General features: G+C 39.8%; 1 protein-coding gene across 1 annotated transcript in view; it reads right to left on the reverse strand.

Moving 5' to 3' along the window:
• Nucleotides 1–1,809: 1,809 nt before the first annotated feature.
• The window catches only part of uggt2 (UDP-glucose glycoprotein glucosyltransferase 2), a 42,824-nt gene continuing 20,809 nt past the window's right edge, over nt 1,810–23,824 (reverse strand). The window contains exons 26-40 of the mRNA XM_085375158.1: nt 23,579–23,681; nt 18,584–18,663; nt 15,996–16,185; nt 15,713–15,871; nt 15,494–15,579; nt 12,889–12,973; nt 11,864–11,946; nt 5,106–5,210; nt 4,909–4,993; nt 4,629–4,811; nt 4,342–4,502; nt 3,307–3,421; nt 3,105–3,221; nt 2,363–2,528; nt 1,810–2,227 (exon numbers count right to left, since the gene is read on the reverse strand). Of these exons, the coding sequence (XP_085231284.1) occupies nt 2,205–2,227; nt 2,363–2,528; nt 3,105–3,221; nt 3,307–3,421; nt 4,342–4,502; nt 4,629–4,811; nt 4,909–4,993; nt 5,106–5,210; nt 11,864–11,946; nt 12,889–12,973; nt 15,494–15,579; nt 15,713–15,871; nt 15,996–16,185; nt 18,584–18,663; nt 23,579–23,681 (1,741 nt within the window). The 3' untranslated portion in view covers nt 1,810–2,204. The remainder of the gene's footprint in view (nt 2,228–2,362; nt 2,529–3,104; nt 3,222–3,306; nt 3,422–4,341; nt 4,503–4,628; nt 4,812–4,908; nt 4,994–5,105; nt 5,211–11,863; nt 11,947–12,888; nt 12,974–15,493; nt 15,580–15,712; nt 15,872–15,995; nt 16,186–18,583; nt 18,664–23,578; nt 23,682–23,824) is intronic.

Below are 23,824 nucleotides of genomic sequence, written 5' to 3' on the forward strand. Positions count from 1 at the left end.
AATCAGAAAAATCAAACAGAAATAAAGACATCTTTTAAAACTGGTGTATAAAAAAAAAGTTTCCAGGCTTTTGAGTCAATATTACAAATGTAACCTATTTTCAATTTAATAACTATTTTACTGGCTAAGGAAGTATTTATTTACCTTTACTGAAGAGTAGCAGTGCTCTGCTTTCAAAATCATGAAAGAACACGACTACCAGAAATTTACCAGAAATAAACTGCATACTGATTATGCAGGATGGCCCTTTTCAGAATTCTATACATCCTATTAACTGATTAATGTTTACATCAGTTTAATGGTGCAGCTGGAGATAAAGATTACTGTAATGACTTTATTTAATTGCAGGCTACCTTAATTCATTCAATAAAAGATAATTTATTGATTTATTTGCAAATTAATGTGTACTCAAGCTTGAAAATGCAGAGAAGAGCATTTGCAGTAGAAGTAAAAAGCAGCCTTTGGAGAACACCCCGATCTTGGCTGAAGTGAGTTGGTCCATTTTCTTAAGTGTGGGCCCAGGCCTGAAGCCTAAGTTAAAGGGCCTGGGCTAACAAATAACATTTACAACCACTGTTATCACACTCTGATTATATCTGATTCAGGCTTTAGCTTTTATGGTGAGCTAATGCAAAGAAAAAGCCTTGCGATGTTAAACTTGCTTCACAGTACACCCCTCCTGGCTGCTGAACTAAAGTCATATGTTACACCACACCTTTTTTTTTTTCCTGCCTGGCTCTCAGTTGTCTCACAGCGTGTGCACGGGACACGAAGACGGCAGCAGTTGTACTGCTCTGCTTTTACATTTATTTTTAAGCTAAATGTTTTTCTTCACCTCTCCAGGTCGAATGCGGGCTTTTACTCAAACACTGAGATATAACTTAAGAAACAAGTTAATACTTTACCATCTAACAAGGCAATACTTTTTCATCACATGGTTAAAAAAGAATTTTTGGAGTCGAGAGAAAACATCAAAAGAACAATTAGTGATTTTAAACAACTTTTTAGAGTTTCTTTTTTTGACGTTACACGTTTCCTTAAATCATAGAAAAGAAAAAAAACAATGGTTTGCACCATAGAGGTGAATGCATGGCTACACCTGAGGGGACAGAACTGATGACAGAGTTACATGTGCTTGGGACAAAGACTACACCTTCACCCACCTACGATCCATGGCGCAGTCTTTGAAATACAAGAGCAGCATAGTTTGTATACTGATATTCGATGTTTGCTACGGTTCAAAAATGTATTTTATCCCCCAAAATAATGTAAAAATAACGCCAATAGCTGAAGATACACCCCCTGTCTTTGGACAAGCAGCTGACCAAGATAAAATTTGTAATTTAAAGCCTGGGCAGATAACTTTTCTGGTATCCAGAAAATCCTTTCAGTGTGTTGTCATTTCTGTGGTCTGAGAGGGAACTGGACTGGAAAATCTAGGCAGGGACAAAAGCCTATGGCCAATTACAGGTCTTTTTGGGCCAGGTAATAAAAGTAATATAATATAATGAAGGATAATTCTTCCTTCAGAACATGCTGTACATCATTGGGTGGCAAAAATAGGAGAGGGGACTGCTGCAGGAGAAACGTTGTTTCCTAAATGTCTGCCGAGGGGAGCTTTACATTTCAGGTGTGTAGATTCAAAGACGTTTAACACTTTTTTATGTAACAACTTGAAAAGCAATTTTTAAAAACTTTCATTTGACAATTCAGTCCTAATGTTTTCATAATTATAAATTAAGAAGATGTAAAAGTAGCTTTTAAAATTTTCAAAGAAAGGTTAAATTAGATTTGTAGAAATGTGCCTTTGCTAATTGAATTCTTTGCTCACATTATCAGTGCAATAAATGCCCACTGTTTGTCCTTCAACACATACCTAATAAAGCCCCTTACTGGCCTCACGCTTTTACTCTCTGTTTTAGCTTCATTTTTCAGGAACCACTTACTTAACAAGATGTGTCTGTAGTGCTCAGCACACCACGAGTTCACAGCTGGCAGTTAACAATTACACCACGTGTTGATTCTCTAAGATGTACTGAGTGCAGAAGCTGGTATGGCGTCTGAAAATATCACATCCTCCTCCAGCTGGAGATGTAACACTCCATGGCTATGTTTAGATGGAACTGTCTGTCTTCAAGCTTCACAGGTGGCCTGTGTGCAAAAGGTGCCTGCCTCCTTCCTCTTCAGCGTGGTGCTGGCAGACACTAAAGTTCATCACGGTGGTTGTCTGCTGTGCAGAGTGTGGAGGGGAGAAAGTTGGAAAGAAATGCAGAGAATGATCACAGTGGTAAGAGAAGGGGTAAGAATAACCATGCAGAAGAACAGAAAGACTTTGTAGCCCTATAAATATATCATTAGTAACCTTTTTTATGTTGTGAGGCAGCAGGAATCTGTTTTTGTGTTGTTGTGTCTTCCTGTTCCTGGACCCGTCTCAGCAGCTCTTTGATCTCCCTGTCATATTCAACCCACTCGGGCACAATCCTCGCTGCAGCCACCAGCTTGGGTTCCTTAGTCATTGGGTTATTGCACTAAACGAGAAAAGCAGATAAAAACACATCAGTCAGTGATGCTCTCTCCCAACGAGTCAGATCGTCATTCTCAGCGCTGTCTGTGACAGGCATTTAAACCTAATTTGATTTCCAATTCGGTTAAAAGGACATTAGGCTATGTCTTGTGTCTGAATTACCAAGTGGTGACCTATACTACAATGAAACAATACTTCCTATTCCAGTCTACTGGACCCTGTCCAGTAATTCTCTAAATTAGTTTAGGACGCTGCAGGATTGCTCCTCGGCTGCTTCCTAAATACCAATGCCTCATGGACAATTGTGGCAGCGAGGATGCTCTTGCATTTTAGAGCTGTAGCAGCTGCAGCACGCTATCACAACAAATAAAGCAGATAATAAGGCGTATAATGTAGCACAGAGATATTTTTCAATTAACCCAAAAAGAACTTCAAGAAGACACTTGTGGATTTTACAATCTCAATAAAAGGAACAATTTCATTTGGAGCTGAATTATTCAGCAAAGACCGTGTGTCCCGCTTAGCCTCCCACATTATTATTTAGTATTACGCAGTCAAATCTAATTGCTGTGCGACTCACCAGGTCTATAGTCTTAGCAGTGGTTTTAGAGGTATCATCACACCATGTCTCACACCACAGCCACTCCTGAGGAAGAGACTTGATGGCTACCTGGTGAATCATGTTGTTAGGAAGGTCCTACAAATATCACAAAACGAATTAAGTCTTGAAAGAGCAAACTCTGCAACACGTAATCCAACAGCACTATGCCTGAGTTATATACCTGGTCCAGGTTAGACAGACTGTTTGGGTCTTGGCTCAAGGCTTGGTACTGGCCTCGTAATCTGTCCCCGGCTGCAATTTTACGGAACTTCTTCAAATCGACTACATATAAGGCGCTGGAAGAAATATGAGCGGAGAGAGAGAGAGGAGACATGGAAAGCAGGTGTTAGAAATCCATTTCCTGAAAGGGGAAATCCCACCGGAATGAAAAAAAAAAGAAAAGTAAATGAAGATAAATACCCCAGCCGCATTCACATTATTGTACCTGACACACTATATTAATAAACCCAGAGGTGCAGAATATGTAGTTTCACTTAACACTTATTAGATTTAAGTCTCCCAGAGGATATTCAATGCCTCGTGTTTTTCCTGGTCTCACTGATCATCTCTCATCTTTGATGCTTTTGTCCTGCTCTTTGGAGCTTAGCACCATGCTGGTATCCAATCAAGTCGCTGTGGTTTTCTGACTTTTCTTGTTCCGACACTATCAGTCGGTGGTGAAGTGAAACGTTCTGCTCTCTGTTCATCCACTGGCTGCCTCGCTGTCTGATTAGCCATCACACTGACAGAAGGAGAATTCAATACCACAAGCCTAGCAAGGAGCAGAACATTGTATTCATGACAGTGATTTATGATTTTATATGTGCCATGACTGTATACAAAAATAAAGCACTTAACTCTAAGCCCACCTATGTAAACGGCTTCTCACTAGAAGTTAAATGTTCAGTTCTGAGGTGTATGACACCATATTAATCCATTGCATTATTTATTTAGCAAAAACACTAAGCCAATTGTGGAAACAGTGTGCATAGGAATTAACAAAATGCAGTGGAGGAAAAGACATCATCAGTGATCTTAGAGAAGCAATTGTTGCTGTCCATCAATCTGGGAAGGGTTATAAGGCCATTATCAAACAATTTTAAAGTCCATCATTTTACAGTGAGAGACATTCGCAAGTGGCAAACATTCAGGGCAGTTGCTGATTTTCTCAGCAAAATGTAAAACATCAGAGATCAAATGATTAGTAGAAGTTTACCTGATGTGGTACTTCCTGTGTCCCAGATGTGACGCCCAATATCCAGTTTTCCAGAAACGATACCCTTCCATCTCTCTGCGGCTATCACAAAATGGTGTGTAGCCATAAGGAGCACCCTCCAAGTCTAAATCCCTCAACTCTTTCAAATCAGCTCGAACTATCTGCAACACGCAGCAAAGACAGACTTTGGTAAGCAGCCAAAGAACAGATGACACTTCAAAAAGTCTTGCTTTCAGTTGCACACTCCAATATAGCGGTTTCCTACGTCATTTCTGTTTGATCTTTACCTGGTCGGCATCCACAAAGATGATCTTGTCCACAGCTAAAGGGAATAGAACATCCAGGAAGAGGATCTTATATCCCCAGATAATCCTCTGCTTCTCAGTCTGCTGGTGGAGCCAACGGGGCCACTTGTACTGCACTAACTCATACTGAAAGCCGTATGACTCTGCCATGTGAGAGATGGTGTCCTGACCACAGCAAAAATGAAGTCCAGAGGTCAAATTAATGAAATACAAAAGCTGGGTTTGCCTAGCGAAATATTTATGTGATGTAGTAAAGATTTACTTTGAAAGAAGGAGATAGGTAATTCTTGAGAAACCAGAATTTGACAGGTGTTTGTGTATGCCGAAGCACAGACAGCATCATTATTCTGAATTGGAGACAGAATGGGAAAAGGTTAAGTTTGAGGATCAGGGATAAGAGGAACACAATGTGTAGCGCTTGAAAAGGAAGTGCGTGTTTGGAAAGTAAAACTGACCCACCTCAGAAAACGCTCATACAGATGGCCCGAGGCCACAGAAAAAATGTTCAGAACGTCGTCTTTTTTCTTCTCTCCGTCATCCTTCTTTGAGCCACCACCTGTGATGCTGTAAATGAGACCATGATACACGAGTCAGTTGTGTTTGGATTGGATGCGTGTTTTTCATAGAGTGACAATAAATCAAAACTAAGCCAACAGCCACCATGCTTTTGTACTGCCAGAGGTAACAGCAGCTGTAACAGCCATCAGAAAACACTTTCAAACAAACCATGCAACGCGATGCAACACGCCGAGATGATTTATTCAAATAAAATGATAATAATGGGGATGGAAATGCTGTGGAAATCAACACATTTGATATGATTTTCAGCTCCTGCTGGCTCCCAACGAGAGGGCTGAAATAAAGTTTTAGAACAGACCCAGCAAACATTATTCAGCTCTTCATGTTTCCATCCCCACAACATTAACAGAGTCCATGATACAAAGTGAACGATTCATTTGAAAAGCAAATCACTTAAGATTTATGCATAGATGACCTGCTTTAAATGAGAGCATCGTGTCATAGGATTGATGACTTTGGCAGGGATGACACAAATACTTCTGGCACCATTTTTATGATTCAAGCTGTAAAGTGTAAGTGCACTATTACAATTCACTGGTGCAATTTTGACACAGTGTGGCATTTGAGACACTTCAAAAGAAAATGGGTTGTAATGCAAAAATGAATTATCATACATTATAGTTAATTGTGTTAGGGCTTGGATAAAAATCAAGCCAATCACATCAGTGTCCATTATCTCCTTTAAAAGCAACAGTCTTCTTCATGTGGAAAGTCTGTGGCAGCTTTTCCTGAGGAGAGACTTCCAAAGAAACATGCAGACTTATCTATAGTAGCTCTTTTAATTATTTTTTTGTAAACATGTTTCCATTGCTTCCAGATTTGATTGAAATTATGATCCTCACAGTTTATTTAAACCTTTATGCTGTTGCTTTCTACAGATTCATTTCATAATTAAAACTGGGATGGTTCAGGTGCAATTATATCAGACCCCTTTTTAAAGAATTATCCACATGGCCGTTGCCCTACTACCCTGTGTGGCTGGATGAAGAATGGCCCTGAAGGAATACCATGATTACAACTGAATGATTTAAATGACTTAAATATTTTTATTTTTTTAAGAAATGGAAATTGAACTGAATCAGCCTAGTATGGGAATGAGTACTCTATTAGTTGCATAGCAGATGAAAAAAAAACTGTATTGTTTGTTGGACACAGGTCTCTCTTGTAAATGAGAAACTGAGACTACCTGTATAAATAAAGGTTATATAATTTAATTAATTAAAAAAATAAATCAACAGTGTTTTAGAAAAAAAGACTAGTAGCTTTTCAAACGTGAAGACAGAAGATTGGAGTGATTTTGTAGAGTAATGTGGAACACACGTATGAAGATAATGCCAAGCAAGTCAGCACATTACCTTTCAGACAAATGTTAGCTTTTTAATTAACTTAAATGTAAAAGAACAGATAAAAATCGACGAGCTAAAATATTTATATGCTGAGATAAGGGCACAAATGCAGGAAAAATCCAAAGTAAGGACACTCTCCACACTTGGGAATGCATCAACATACCCTAACCGCTACTAAAGAGCAGTGGTTCATGATGCAAGGCACATTTAGCGGACAGAAATCAGGACTTGTGCTGGAGGGTAGATGAGTCTGCAGTCAAACTGTGTCCTTGTCTGTAATAGACTGCTGATGAGGGAAGGAGTGTCTCTCCCACACTCAATCACAACCACAACCTCAGCCCCCAGGCTTCAGGAAGACACCAGTGAGTGAGAGGGAGGTGTGAAGGGAGGGGAGGGAGAATACAGTTTGTCCCTGCATGTCCTCTAAAACCAACTCTTTCAGGCACATCTTACCGATAAGAAAGATATACCCACAAAACACAAACTCAGCGATGGCCCTTTATTTACTTATTTTAAATCTGTAGTTCTGAAAATAATGTGCCTGCAGTCCTCTTCAAGATAAAGTATGACTCTTGATAGTTGAACAGTTGGCTTCTGGGTAGTCACCACACGTCGGTGGGATCTGGGGAAGCCGACTGCCTGCCATGACTAAGCCAGGCATTATGAAGGGCCTCCAGCACAACAACAGGGTTCCCAAGATAAGCAGCTTTGGAGGGTCAGGTGAGAACCTGTTTGGCTGACTCACCCAAGATAATCTGGATCTCTGGAAGGGTCCACAGAGCTCTGTATAAATCCTGAGCTGTGGACAACACCAACTGGACAAAGCTCTACTTCTGTTTGCCCTCTGCCTATTTAGATTGAACAGGGTGTTTTGACATTTACCGAGTCATTCATTGCCCCCATTGTAACTACTAATACACCTATATACACGCGCAACACACCATGACAGGTTAAAAATAACATTCAGTTTCTCCATTATGGAGAATCAATACATTTGCCTTACTCAATCTCAGTATATACAGAGCAATATAAGATAACCTAATAACAAGGATTTCAGCAAATAAATACACGGAAAACACTTTCTATTCCAGCTATCTAGAATCAGTTTAGAAAAACAATGACACAAATGTGCTTTTTACAGCACCCTTCACCTAAAACCTGAACATCTCCCTCAGGTAACATCAGCGCTGCTCTCTCTCACACCCCATGTGGTCCACATGCTTGGTATTTCTAAGTGCAGCATAACAAACACTGCTAAGTTCCTCAGGCTGGGTAGAAACAATTACTTAATTTTTTCCATGCTAGAGACAAAGGGCAGAGGCAGCTAAATGACAAACTCAAAACGAAACAAAGAAAATACGCAAAAATGTGTGTGTGTGTGTGTGTGTGGGGGGGGGGCATTTGGAATCAGTCCTGTTGTTGCTCTAAAGCAATGTTAGACTTAGTGATGCTTGCTGACATGAGTGCATCTCACTGTTTCTTTGGGAGATTGGGAAGATACATCGTCTTCAGCTTTTTACAATGAATCTCTTGAACTATTTTAAGGATATAAATGAGGTCATGCTTTAAGGTCACCGTTACCATTAAATCAACTATCTTTTGGTAAAATCACAAACTACAACGTCTTTGATGAAATCTTGGGATTTTAACTTTGTAATATCTGAGCTATCAAATAGCTGTCCTCAGCTGCTTCTTGTTTGTGGGTCTGACTTTAGTAACTGAAAAGCTGTTCCACTGGGCTGAGACAGGTGACTGACCTGGCCATTAAAGAATATCCAATTTCTTTGCCTTAAGAAATTCTTGGGTTGCTTTTGTGGTGATAACAGTCATTACCAATTTATACTACAAAGTAGGGCTGCATGATTAATCGTTAGAAAATCGCGATCTCGATTCATACTTATGTGCGATCTCATTTCCAAATGACAACGATTTAAAAAAGAAAAAAAGAAAAAAAAAAGACGACGACGACGATTGTACCGCATTTTGATCCGGGACGTAATCTGCATGAAAACAAGCGCTCACTCTTCCTGCTCAACAAATGAAAAGGGCGGAGCCTTATACCACGTGATACAGAAGCTGTGCCATGTGATGCTAAAATTAGCAGGGAAAAAACAACGGAGAGCACGTCAGGGATGACGAGAAAGTGACAGGAGAAAATCCGTCCCGGTCAACCACCCAAACATCAATAACGGGAACCTTATACAGCGCTTCCCTATAGACGTCGAACTCCCGCAGGCACAAAGAAATTACGGAGGCTATCACTTATCACCTGACCAAAGATATGGCTCCCATCAACACTGTGCAAAACGAGGGATTTAGAAAAATGATCAACACCCTAGACAAACACTACACAGTGCCGTCCCGCAACTATTTTTCTATTGTTGCACTACCTGCTCGATACACGCAGTGTCGAGCAACGGTGGAGACGGAATTTCAAGCAGTACAACATTTTGCAGCAACAACAAAACGTGAGACATTTGTTGTTTTTATGTTCAGTTTCAACTGTTACGAAGTTGATGTGCAGTTAATAAGTGCAATAAATATTTATATTGGAAAAGAAAATCGTGAGAGAATCGTGATCTCAATTCTAAGCCAAAAAATCGTGATTCTCATTTTATGCAAAATCGTGCAGCCCTACTACAAAGCAATGAGTGATAAGTTTTGCAGCAATTTGCTGAATCCAAGCAGAGAGTAGAGTCTGTACACTTTAGAATTCTATCATCATGCATAAACACTAGTGACTCTATTCCACTGGCAGCCACACATACTTATGCCAAAGCATTGCCTCCACCATGTTTGACAGATAATGTGGTATCTGGTGTTTGGCATGCTGCTTTCCTCCTTCTCCGTACTGTTCTGTTTCCTTCATCTGGCCTTCCTGCTCTTTAGCACAGCCAGTGGTTTACAACCTTCTTGTCAGGCCTCTGTATTTGCATTCATGAAGGTGTCTCTTGATTCTACTACTTGATTTGGTTAGATGTTGTGAAGATACTTTTCTCTCTGGACTTTCTATCAAGAGTTCTACTGAATAGCTAATAAATACAAGCTCAACACTTTGAATCAACTCCAGATTTTAAATTAAGTTTTGAATATTGTGATAAATGGCCTCACTTGACAGTTTAACTGCTCCTAAGTCGATTGCCCTCCAAAATGAAGTACTATGCATAAAAAAGCTTTAATTTTTAAACAGTTAATGCAAGATTTTTCCCATACCTCTTGAATGAATATAGAAGAACTGCACTTCAGTCACATCTTTATTTTATAATGGTGACGTATGAGGCAAGATTACAAAAGAAAAAAATAGTGTTACTATCCAAATAGTAAAGGACTCGACTGTTTATTGTTATAATGGTGGAAATTCACATTAAACATGTTTAAAAGTGTCAAATGACCACTTCAGTATGTGTACAATTAATTCATGTGAGCCAAAACTTGAGGCTTCACGCTGGCTCTTAATCCTCAGTTTCAGACAGTTGTTTTTTCTACTCTTTGCTCTGCAGGATGTTAATGAGAAGAGATATCCTCTCTTATGGACAACAGGCTTCTAACAGACTCGAGACTTGCCTGTCCTAGTTTTGAAAGGAGGAAAGAAAACACTCTCGTCTACAAATGCAACTGAATTTTAATTTTAGATATATACATTACAGCCACTTAAGGGAGATTTCCCCCCCTAGCAACCATCTTATTAAGCATTTTATGTAACATTTTAATGGCATGGGTATTGTCATTATTTAAATATAAGCCTATCATGAGATAATAAATGCAACTAAGTTAGAAATGGTCTTAAGAATCCATCCAGTTCAATTTGCTTCATTATTTAGCAGCAGTGATCCTTCTCCAAGCACCTCTGCCAGCACATCAAGGACATGCTAGATCATTTATTGGTACTTCAGTTATAACTCTGACTGCAAGTACTTTTTTATGGTAACATTTAGCTACACTTCATAATACAAAAACACCCCAGGATATAGGGCCCACAAATAATATCTAGACCTGATAAGCACTATACAATCCAATAGCAAATACAGCACACTACTGAATGTGAGGTTCCAGACATAACAGATCCAGCACTGTGGCGAAGAAGTCCACTTAAGCAACAAAGCTGAAAAAACTTCCCCTCACTCCTATTGTCTTTCAGTAGGAGAGCTTCTCCACTCATTAATTCACTCTATTTTTTAAGTATAGCAGCAGGTATAAGGTCATCACAAGATAAATCATTAATGAGTCTCATTTAGTCTGATGCTAGAGCACAAAAACTCAATAACAAAAGATCACAAACGATGACATCAGACAAGCTGTTTCTTTCTACCAAACTCTGTCAGGGTTTAACCACCTGCTTAAAGTGCACCAGCTGAACTTCAGTCCCCATATAACATCTTCTCCAGTGCTTCAATCAGAGGCTGAAGTAGGCTAAACATAGTGAAATACCATCCAACATGAAATATGAAAGCACTGGGTACTGCTCTTCTGCTCTGTTCCAGCAGACAGGTGACATACATATTCCCAGAACAAGGGGAAAAAAATCAAGCTAAACACTCCTACTTTATGTTACTTATGTCAGCAAAACAGGATTTGTGATGAATCCCGTAGCACTGTTTATGACTATTATTTCTGATTCTGAACAATACAGCTTAATGCTGTGTGTGTGCAGATATATGCAAGTGAACACAATAAAAAAAAAGTTGACCTTACGCATGAATACAGGCTGCAAATTACCTCACGACTTGCTGAAATCGTAGAAAAAAAAATCATCACATGAATAAACAAATGCAAAAAAAAAGAAGAAAAAAATCCTTTCTACACTATTACCATTAGAATAGAATATCACGACTGATTCCCATTCATTACAATACTTATGAGAGCACTAAAAGCGACCAATAAACACTGCATGCTAATGAGTATGACGAGAGGTATTAGGTGTTAAATGGTTTGCAGCAAAACTGCCTACCTTTTCTCAAATGTGCTCCAAACACTTCACACAGCAAGCATTAAGTGAGGAGACAGGATCACACAGTTAGGAAGGATTTGGGAGGAAAACACACAAATGCACACACATACCTACAGAAGCACATATTTTTTGCAAGACTAGATCTTACAGCATAATATTGCAGTCTGGATCCAGGGGAGGAGTAAGATCTCCTGAAACCGCAATGTATAATTGACAAATGGAAGGCGCATCAGCACATCTATCAATCCATCAATGAGCTCACAGCTGTTACTGCCTGTCAGCTGGAGAAGGGCTTTAAACCTAAAGCCAACCAAATATAAGCTGTATTTGAAGAGATTACGCACCTTGCTATGGATTCCCATATGCCTTTGCTTTCACTAGCTTCACTTAAAAGATCTTCGCCAAGCTTGTCTGCCTTTTTCTGCACCTATAAATATAAAATACACAGAAAATAAAACAATACTGGAAAATATTTTAGCATGGGTTATGTAAAATTGTTTTGACACCATTAATTTGTAATCAGTCAATCCTAGGCACATCTTAGAAAACTTCCAGCTCTAATTTCTTTATATTTGGTGAGAAAAATGAGAAATAGCTGCAGGGACTTAAAAAATGTGCATACATACATTGGAAATATTTGTACAATTTTAACAGGCTTGAAAGTCAATATTTGGCATGACCACCTTTATTCTTCAACACAGCGGGAACTCTCTCAGGCAAGCTTTCTTGTAATTTCTTTAAGTAGTCTTCAGGAATAGTTCTCCAAGCTCTTTGAAGGAAATTAAAAGCTCTTCTTTGTATGTTGGCTGTCTTTTTATTTTCCATTCTCTCTGAAGATGATCCCACACTGCTTCAATAAGACTCAGGGCTGTCAGGAGGCCAATCCATGACTGATAGTGTTCCACTGTGTTTTGCCCAGGTATGTTTTTACTTCATTGGCAGTGTGTTTGTTGCTCATTGTCATGCTGAGAAATGAAGCTGTTGCCAATCATATTCTTTCCAGATGGTACTGCGTGGTGGACCAAAACCAGACGGTACAACAACAGTGCCTTGAGGCAAACTGTTATTATGATTATGGGACCAGATGCGTCTCTGTGATCCTGTCACTTTTTCTTTTTAATTCAATTGTCAAGTTTCCTCAACTTTTTTTAAGAGCACCCTGCTTAGACCATTTAAAAGTCTGACTCATTGGAAGCAAAATATAAAGAAGTAAGAGGTGGCTCAAGACTTTTGTCCAGTGTATTTTAGCTTGGATTGTGTTAAGTTGTCTTCACACCATTCATTTGTGATCCGTATATCATAGAAAACTGAAGAAAAGCATTTTCAGTGTGACATTTACAGTAGCACATCCAACAGGAAACACACTCACCCTGACTTTGATGATCTTACTATGGAAACTGTTCAGCACAACTATAACATCACCGGCATCTGCAGGTGAATCAGTTCCATCGTGCCTGAAAAAGTGGATAGAGAGTGAGAAAATGCTAATTGTTACTGAGAGTTTTAATACTTTTTTTATTTGTCAAACAATCTGCAGCTCACAGATATACATGTAAAGAATTTAGACTTTAACGTAGAAACAGACATACATTCATCAGCAGTCATAAGTCAAGTCTCTGTTAGGCAAATTAATAAACGTGTTTAAATAAGAACAATAAAATTAATGTTCCTAGGATTTAAATCCCTGTTTTTAACACTGCTACTGCAAATTGATCATTCAAGCTTATAATCTAGAAGTTTTGCTAAGCTGAAAAATGTGAAACTCAAATAGACAGAAATACATTTAAAGCATTTGTTTTTCGCTGATTTTGTGTTCAAAGAACATTAGAACACCAGAGCTAATATTTCAAGTAACGCAATCAGTCTAAGACCTGCAGTGTCTCTGTTGCAAACATTAAAGGGAAATACATGTGATCAGTGGCAGAGACTGCTTTACATGCTTCATCCATGGAAATAACACATGAAGGAGACAACAGCTGCTAATGGACCGACAGTGTGAGCACACACTTAAAAGCAAATAGTGGGACAGCTGCCAGGGTCACACTCTGACCATATTCATTACCCTCCATCATCATTAAGAATCACCTTACCATTATTTTACCCATCACTACTTCCCAGCCTTGCTCTATATACTCGTAGATTTAATGAGAAAGTCTGTGCAGTATTGATTCCGTAAAACAGCCTTTCAATGTAATTGTTTTAGGACTGATTTTCCCAGCACAGAATGTGTTTTGGCAGGCAGAATCTGCTGGGCCTAATGGTGAAACACCAGAGAGCAAACTTCAGGCGGAGATGAGCAATAGGCCATGATGCACTACAAGCCATTACAACCTCAATGCTTACTAAAGGCAAAAATCTAACCTTATCACTATGATAAATGCCCCTCTCTCATTGGAGCCAATGCACCCCTCCACCGCTCGTGCTCAAGTGCTGCTTGTATTTTGCCCCTTCTGCTGTCAACGGTGCAAGTCAGTCTTTAGGGCTTGTTTTAGAAAGCACGAGAGATCAATCTGTATCCCTGCTCTGAGAAGAGGAGAGCTGGCCATCTCATTCATCGCTGTCAGAGCGAGGTGTCTTGGCAGCACGGGTGGAAGAGGAAAATTCACACTCTGGGACTGGAGAGCGCAGACACTCCCACTAGGCTCTGATCGGCCACCTAACCAGAGCAGAGTGCCGCTAACCACAAGAATAATGACACTGCCAAGGTGAAAAATGACATCACCTCTTAGCTTCACCTGGAGGATTGGGGGATAAATCTTGGTTGTCTGAAATGATTCGAGAAGAACCGAGGGCTGTATGTGTCCTAAATCTTATGTGAGGATAGCCAGAGAGAAAAGTATCTGTGATTGTAGGGACATCTGGACCAGCGCACTAGAAATGCCCATACAGACTCGCATACACAGTTGGGATTACCACCACTTTGCTGTAAGGCAGTGCCGCTTTGTTATGTTACGAAGTAAAAAGAGGTTCCCTTGAAAAAAGAAGAATTTGATTTATTTTAGATCAAACTGAAAAGTGCAAAAAGCACATTTCAAGTGCAGAATTCAAAGAGTGCAAGGACTGAAAAAGCTGCATTTGCTAGATATTTATCCAACAAACCAAAGCAAAGTAATGTTTTTATTTATCCAGGAAAATTAGACAACCACAGCTCGCTCACTTTAGTATGTGGAGCCTTTGACTCCTACGCCAACCCAACTAAAACACATTCTGCTGCTGATATTCTGTTGTCTGAGGTAGATGCCATGGCAGGTGACCAGCTGAATCATCTCTCTACTCTGTCTTCTCTTTAATAGCAACCCTTTCCTCCTACCTGTCTCTCTCAGCTCAATGCTGAGCAGAACTCTGAGCACTCATCAAAACCTTGCATTGCTACAATGTCAGCAGTGGTCCACGTTGCCATAGTGATGGGTTTCATAGCTACCAGAATGAAATGGAGAGTTAGCTGAAAGCAACTTTGATGTTGAGCTATGGATAAAGGTGCCCAATAAACACGACTTATTTACTTAGATAACTTAGGTCTATCTAGAAATATCAGGACTTCAAAACAGCTTTCATGCTTGTGGCTCTGTACCCACCAGACAAGATAGGCATAGGATGTTTAGAAATTGTACAAATGAACATAAACACGAATAAATCTGGTCCTTTTTTCTTAGTTTTGTGAGTGAGATGTAGTTTGGGCTGAGCTGAGAACAGGTGACTGACTCTGCTATTGTCAAACAAATACTGCTCCACTGAACTTGCAGTAAGTTTTAAACCTGGTTTTAACCTTTACTCTCCAGTACTCTCCTTATTGTGGTAGACTACAATGACCTGCATTGTGGAGTGCAGCACGCAGTAGGATATTGTGAAGATTTATCATTCGTCACAAATAGGACCCTGGAATCATCTGGGCTTTTTTGAGAGCTCCTTTGACGGCATGTTGACTGTTACCTGCTTAACTGATGATGAAGAAATAAAAACAGAGAAGAACTCACGTTAGGATTTGATAGATTTCTTCTGATCTCCCTTTACGTAATCTTAGGATCCAGGCTCCAGGATTTGCTTTCAGCTGGAAGTATCCCTGTTTTGGTGGAAATGGCCTTAGTAATGGCAATTAAAATATGATTCATTCTCAATCCTAGTGCAAAGAAGCTATGCTTCTGGACTTAACACAGTGCAAGAAAATTTGGGTTGTAGTATAAAAGGTTGCTGACCAGGTTAGCCATGACAATGGTGTCATACATGAGTGGGTCTCGGCTCATGCCCAGCGTAAATTGAAGTCCACGAGGAGGCTGGCCAGTTGACAGGTCAAAGCAGTGGCCCTCTAGCAAGAGGTGCTCCAGTTCAAATTCTGCTGCCACAACCCTGTTCACCTGGAAAGAAAAAAACAAAAACAAATTACAGAGCACTAAAATAGATGGGGGGGAAGCACTTTGGCGCTACCTAAATGTGAGAATGATGAGATCACTGGGTAGTAATGAGTCAGCATTACAATACCTCCTGCAAATGGATGTTATCCAAGTCATACGGGCTCCGGACTGCCTGCACCATCCAGCTCTCAGGTGTGATCATATTAAGAGTGAGGAGCGGAGTTTCTGGGAGCTCCATGAAGCGGGCAACTGGCCCTGGAGACACGGTGTCATTGGCCAAGAAAATAACATCCGGCTCCAAAACAAAGCGGTAAAAACTGTGAAGACAAGCAAAATCAAGTTAAGGGCCATTCCATAAATTTCAGTTCAACAAAAAAATAAATAAACTGACCTCAAGATCAGCTTATTTTTTTCTGTACAAATATTTCAGCCTATTATGAGCATCTTGTAATTTCACAAGTCCTTTTTCCAAAACCTTTTAGTCCTCATAACTTAGTATATGAGACAGCTACATGGCATTTCCAAGCCTAAAAGTACAGCTCTGTTAAAACACACAACAAGATCTTTTTTTTTTTTTACACACACTCCAAGTGTCACAACCTAAAGCCAGAACAATTATCTATAAGTAAGTTTGAGCATAAATATCCTGAGATGTGTCATAGTTTCAAGATCAAAAATGAAACCAATTTAACGTCTACGACATCAAGTAACAGAATCAAGCACTGGTACCCTGGATGCTTTATCTGTTATTGAATAATTCACTAGATATGTTGAATAAGTGGCTGGTTAAAACAAGTTGCAGCATAGTAAAGGTTTACTTTTTTTAATCTACTTTTAGGTATCAAGGTAATTAAATATACTAGAGGTATTTAAGAGAAATGATTCAGAGTGGGTCAGGTGGGAAGGATTCACTGATTATCATTGGATGACCTATAATATGCAACAAATAAAAGACCGAACCTTTTTCCACTGGACCGAGATAAAAATTCCATCCAAAAACTCATTGTCCTCTTCAGCAAGCACTGAAATGATGACATGTTGTGCAATAGTCTTTTTTCTGTGACACGAGAGATGGGCCCTGTTGTGACAGCTGGGTATATACAATTTCTTCAAAGTGAGGAATCTAATTCTATTACTGCCAGTGTTCCTGCTCAACCAATAACAGAACTACGTGCTGCACTCTGTGTACCTGGAAACTTCTCTTTCTCCATCATTACAATTGGTGCAGAGGCTAGCTCCAGGCTAATCTTTATGCTAATTGTTTTTCTTCAGTGTGCCCTCTGACACAGAAGACTTGTAATGAGTGTAAATAACGTGGCAGATAAACATTACCAATGCTAATTCTTTTAATTCGCAATGCCTATAACACATTTCTTATTTAGAATGAGAATTCTCAGAAGTTATTACCAACTACAGCAGCAATGTGGTGACTCCAGGGTGAGATGGGAGCAGTAGAGAAAGTTAAAGTTAAGGAGGTAAAACCAAGCACACTACAAGAAACACAGAGTGCTCATTTGATTGGTTCCAATTTGTGAGATGGCCAATTCCCCACAAGACGAAAAGTGAGAGAAAGAAGATGAGCAGCCCTGTGGTCACTGCGGCAGTCTCACTGCTATGAGAAGTACACTACTGACTAAAATGAATCCAGTGACATAGAGCAGGATTCATGTGTTCCCACCATCAGCAGTATCTCCAGGGGCGAGCTGTAAGATTACCAAGCCTGTGGCTCTAAAAAGTAAAACGAAGTAGATACTTTGCGTTAAAAAAAAGATTAAAAAATAAATAAATAATAGTATAAAATTAGTCCACTTTCAGATTTTTCTAGCGAGAGTATTTAATGATATATAATATTTTAGGACATTTCTTTCTTAAAAGGGTACTGTTTCCACAAACCACAGATCTCCAGCAACGCCAACAACAATGTGTGGCTGGGTGATCCTGTTTGTTGTTTTTTAGAGTCTGTCCTTCACCCATGAGCTCACATTTAGTCAGGCAGAAAGTGAAAATTGCATATAAAGAAAGCAAAACACAAAACACCTTTCCCACAAAGGTAAATACTATGATACATGTCTTTGTTGTTATATGCTGAACTATTAGAGGATTAATACTGCAGGTTGATTGTAGACATTTAGTTTACTTAGATCATATAATGTACTTTTATTGGCTACTTGATATAAATGTAGCAAGTCGTCAGTTACATCAAATACAGGCAAGTTGTCAGTTGGGAGGATATGGAGTGGATGGGTTGAAGAGAGTAGATGTGCCAGTGACTTGTGGAGGGACATATCCTTAATTATACTGGTACTATGTCTGGTCAATTCAAGTCATTATGAAAATCTTCCCTGGAAAGTGAAGATTTAATTCTTGAAGGATTTTTGGTTTTGGTCATCTTTCTTTTTCACAAAAATAAATAAATAAAAGCCCACACCACATCTGAGCTGAATGCTGATGAACAGTTTCAACCTTTAATTTGCTTTTTTTTTTATTACTACTATTGTTTTCACTGCATGGTTTGAACTGCAACAATGAAGGTTGTAAGCAATTTGCCCAGAGATGCAAGTGGAGGCCCAAAGCAATAAGGTACTATTATTAAGCAGATTGCATCTGTGCAGTATAAAGGACGGGCCAAGTTAGAGATGCTAAGTCTGCAGCAGTAAGAGGATACACAAACAAGCCAAACAGGAAAATTTAATTACTGTTGGAGCTAGATCTTACCTCTTGAGAGGCATCTCAGATAACTTGGCCCTGCAGTTCATAAACACCTGCAGTCTCACATTGACCACTTGACTGAGCACCTGCAGGATTCACAGAAAATATGACCCAGTTAAAAATCAAGAAACAAGTACAACTTAAAGTGGCTGAAATGTGTTAAAACACACGTGAGCCGTTTTCTTACTAGTTACTTATTATATTGAACTTTTAAAAGTTCTTCAATGGGAAAGCATAGATATCCTTACATACGTTTCAAAAATTATTTTTTCAGTTAAAGAAAAATATCTTATATAATTATATCTATAAAAAATATTATATTAAATATAGTACAATTGCATTTGCAAGATATGAAAGTTTGAGTAAATCTCAGTTCAATTACAATGCAATGATTTTCAAGTCAACTGAAAATAATACAAAGATGAATACAAACTTTTCTCAAGTTCAGTATCTGACATGTTGTATTTGTACTACAGTGCTGTGAAAAAGTATCTGTCCCCTTACTCATTTCTTTCTTTTTTTTAAAATATTAGACAAAGACACCCAGGGTTAGTTTAAAATGCAATTTTACATTTATTTAGGGAAAAGGGTGGAGGTCATTTCTTTTTTCCACACAGAGCCAGGTAGGTTTGGATAGCTTTTTCCCTTTAATAAATTATATTACTTAGATATTTTAAGCAAATATAAAATGCAGTTTTTTAAATGACGATCATTTCATTCATTAACATTACAATTTGTGAATATCAAATACATAAATGTGACAAATAGACAATAAAATAAGAAAGGGGGCAAATACATTTTCATCCATCCAACCATCCTTCCGTCCGTCCATCCATTTTCTATTGCTTATCCAGGGCCAGGTCCCAGGCACAGCAGTTAGAGAATTACAGAAGTCCAGACATCCCTATTCCCACCTGTCCCCTACTCATCCAGGTGCATTCCCAAGAAGAGACATAATCTCTCCAGCGAGTCCTGGGTCTACTTAGGGCCTTCTCCTGGTAGGACATTTCTTAAACACTTCATCGGGTACCAAACATCCTCAACTGGCTCCTTTTGACGTGGAGAAAGAGCAGCTCTACTCTCAGTCCCTCACGAAAGAATTAATCTTTCCCCTGTCTACAAGAGCACAACCACCCTTCAGAGAAAATTCATTCCTACTGCTTGTGTCCATGATTTAATTCTTTCAGTCATTACCCAGAGCCTATGAACATAGGTAAGGGTAAGAATGTAAGAATGTAGATCAACCCATAAATTGACTACTTCGCTTTTACACTCAGCTCTCCCTTCACTACAAGTGATCACAAAGGATTGATACAGCATTCGCATCACTGTAGATACTGCACCAATCCATCTGTCAGTCTCCCACTCCCACTCCCCTCTTTCCTCACTCATGAACAAGACCCCGAAATACTTCATCTCCTCCACTTGGAGCAGCAACTCGTCTCTGATGTGGAGTAGGCACTTCACCCTTTTCCTTCTGAGAACCATTGTCTCAGACTTGGAAGAGCTAATTCTCATTCCCAATGCGTCACACTGTGCTGTGCACTGCTACAGTGCGAGCTGTAGGCCACCACCAGCCAACAGCACCACGTAATTTTCCCCTCCATTAATCGGCACCTACGAGGTTCCTGTATGTTATGTTGTGTGTGTGTGTGTGTGTGTGTGTGTGTGTGTGTGTGTGTGTGTGTGTGTGTGTGTGTGTGTGTGTGGAGGGAGGGGGCTTAGGCTTGGTGCAGCCCGAAGAGATGACCTGGGTCCGCCCTTCTGTGGGCTCACCACCTGCAGGACCCATAATAGGGATCAGGTGTATTGTGCATTGTGTGTTAATAAGTAAATGGACTGATTCTTATATAGCGCTTTTCTACTCTCCCGGCAGTGTTGGGGAGTAACGGAATACATGTACCGCCGTTACGTATTTAAAATACAAAATATGAGTAACTGTATTCCGTTACAGTTACCGTTTAAAAAGGTGGTATTCAGAATACAGTTACTTTGTTGAAATAAATGGATTACACGGCGGTACTTTCCTGTTTCATATTGTCGCGGGTCAGGACTGTTTCGGTTTTGTTTGACAGCTACGTTCTGATGTTCCAGGCGGCAGCGTTACGGTTGCCATTAGGGGTGGGTTTTTATAATCGATTCATCGATTAAAATCGATTCCGGCTTGGATAACGTAAAATCGATTCATTAAAATCCTGAATCGATTCATTAAAATCCTGAATCGATTTTTTTAATATAAATTTATAAATTTTGCCCGAAATGCCAGAATCTCTGGTGACATCTCACAAAATTTCAAGAACCACCAAACAGTTAAGACAGTAAATGAGAGCAGGAACACGGATTCTGCACATAGACTTAAACACACAGCGCGACCCGCGGATCAGAATCAGTGAGATGTCGCCTTTCTCACCCGACGGCAAGGACACGGTCGGGGCTGAAAGCCGACAGCTTGCTGATTCTGATGTGTCGGCGGGTCCAAGCTTTGTGTTCACGCCCTTTATGCGCCGATTCTAAAGCTGTTAGTTTGATCTCTCTCCAAACAATATTGACCGAACCAGCAGCAAAAGAAGATTCACATAAACATCGTCATGTATTCACTCTGACTTTTACTGTTTTGCTTCCACCGCGATGCACAGCTCTCTCTCTCTCTCTCTCCCTCCCTCCCTCTCTCTCTCTCTCTCTCTCTCTCTCTCTCTATCTCTGTACTTCAAGAACAGTTTCCCTTTCTTCATTATTCGCTTGCTTGTTACGCACAAGTCTACTGTTGTTTACAGCGCTGTCAGCCGCTGTTTTTTTCCCTTTTACATTCTTCCGAAAAGAAAACCTCATTTCTGCTGTTCAATACTGAACAAATTTAAACTTTTTAAAATTATTCAAAATGCAAAACGCTTAACCATGTCTCTAATAAAACCGCTGTAACTTCAGAGGTAATGTTCATATGTTGATTAATGGTTTTCTTTCGTTTTTGATGTACTGCAGAATATTTTTATAAAATCCCAGGCCAGGAAAATCACCTTCATGTTTTTCTGTGTTTTATCTTCAGCTACTTTGACACAAAGGTATCTGCTGTGACGCTCACACCTTTGATAAAGTCTTGCGTGTGTCAGCTTCCTTTTTATTGATACAAAAATATGTAAATGTACTGATCTGAATTATAATATTTCTGACTGTCAAAATATCCCAGATTTAAATCGAATCGAATCGAATTAAATCGAATTAAATCGAATCGTGGATCGAATCGATTCGGGACCTTGTGAATCGGAATTGAATCGATTCTAGAAATCAGTGACGATACCCAGCCCTAGTTGCCATGGTTACAGGGCGACGCTCTCTCTCTCTCTGCGACTGTGTGTTTCCTGGGTGAGAGAGCGCCTTTTCGTTGTTGTTGTTGTTGTTGTGCTAAGCTAACAGGCAGAATGCTACAAGCATAGCTCTAAAGAATGTAGCATCATGGGCAGTATAGTCCGTGTTGCAGGGAGAATGGACTGCCATACCCGTTATGGGTCTGTGAGCGCGAGGAGGGAGAAAAAGGGGAGTGGAAAGGTATGAGTTGTCATCGAGGAAAAACGGGAGCTGGAAGCATGTAAATATAATAATAACCACTGCAGCCAAGAAGAGTGCCTGACGAGCCCAGTTGTAAGTAAGCTATTAAGACTCGACTGTACACCGTGTTCGTGTTTTCCTCCGAAAACAATAAGTTCCGTTGGAGCAGCCTTTCAACGCCTGTCTCTGTCTCTCGCCAGAAAAGTTGACCCACACAACAAAGTAAAGCTATTTTTCGGCTACGAGCCGACAGGGACCCCGCCGTATTAGTCAGAGGTCCCTTTACTACAGTTCGGAGTCGCGGACCTTCAGTAATAGTAATAAATCACACAGCAATAGTACATTCACGTTGTTGTAAAAAGCATGATAATATATTAAGTAATCCAAAGTATTCAGAATACGTTACTGTCATTGAGTAACGTAACGGAATACGTTACAGAATACATTTTGGGGCATGTATTCTGTATTCTGTAATAGAATACATTTTAAAAGTAACCTTCCCAACACTGTCTCCCAGAGTACTCAAAGCGCAGTATACAACATGCCTCATTCACCCATTCACACCTACTCATACAAGCACTTCTAGACTCAAGTGCAAACTAACCAACATTCACACACATTCACACTCCGAAGAACGCATCGGAGGGCAACTTGGGGTTAGTATCTTGGATATTTGGTATGCAGACTGGGGAAGCCAAGGATCAAACCACCAACCTTCCAATCAGTAGCTGATCTGCTCTACCACCAAAGCCACAGCCACCCAAGTGGCAGTAAGGGGCGGAGGCCCTGATGGTACAATCCCCTGATGGTCCTGAGTTCGATTCCACCACCTGTCCGGGGTCTTTCTGTCTATAGTTTGCATGTTCTCCCCATGTTTGCGTGGGTTCTCTCCGGGCACTCGTGCTTCCTCCCACAGTCCATAGACATGCAGTTAGTGGGGTTAGCTTAACTGGTAATTCTAAATTGCCCATGTGAATGTGAGTACAAATAGCTGTATGTGTTTATGTTTTAGCCCCGCGACAGACTGGCAGACTATACCCTCCCTCTCACCCTATGGTAGCTGAGTAGCTGCCATAGGGTTCCAGCTCCAGCAACCCTGACAAGGATAAGCGGAACAGAATGGATGGCTGGATGGATGTTGTGAAAACTTTCTGGCCAAATTAATTAATGTATATGCCACATACACATTTTCTTTGTCATTTTTTTCCAATAATTCCAATAAACAAATAATTATTGTATTTAAAGTAAAGTCTATAAAAGAATATAAAGACTAAAATGGATCCCAGTATGATCCTGAAAATGACACAGTCTATCATATTTTTTTTACCTCAGCAATCTGCATGTCTTTCTACCCTTCCTACATTGAAAGTGATTTTAGGTGTGATTTTATAAGTTCTTCCTATATCAGAAAATGATAAAGAATAATGGGGAAAAATATAAAAATGCACTACAGCTTACAGTCAGAAGGGAGGAAATCTTCTGTGCTTCTCTTGTGAGGGGGTCAACGATTGCCACAACATCATAGAACACCTCGTTCTCACGTGGAGAGAGATGAAGCACGCTGAGGAACAAAAAAAGCACACCAGAGCGAATTCAACAAACAACGTCATACAATCCTTAATCAGCAGAACTGCAAATCAAAAGACTTGCAGCTTGGCACTCCTTGAAATGATGGCATTGCAATTTTCAGGCCCATTACAAAAA

This window comes from Diplotaxodon limnothrissa, linkage group LG16 (assembly GCF_057381915.1).
Source record: "Diplotaxodon limnothrissa isolate DT_005_m linkage group LG16, D_limnothrissa_male_GT1.1, whole genome shotgun sequence".
NCBI lineage: Eukaryota > Metazoa > Chordata > Actinopteri > Cichliformes > Cichlidae > Diplotaxodon > Diplotaxodon limnothrissa.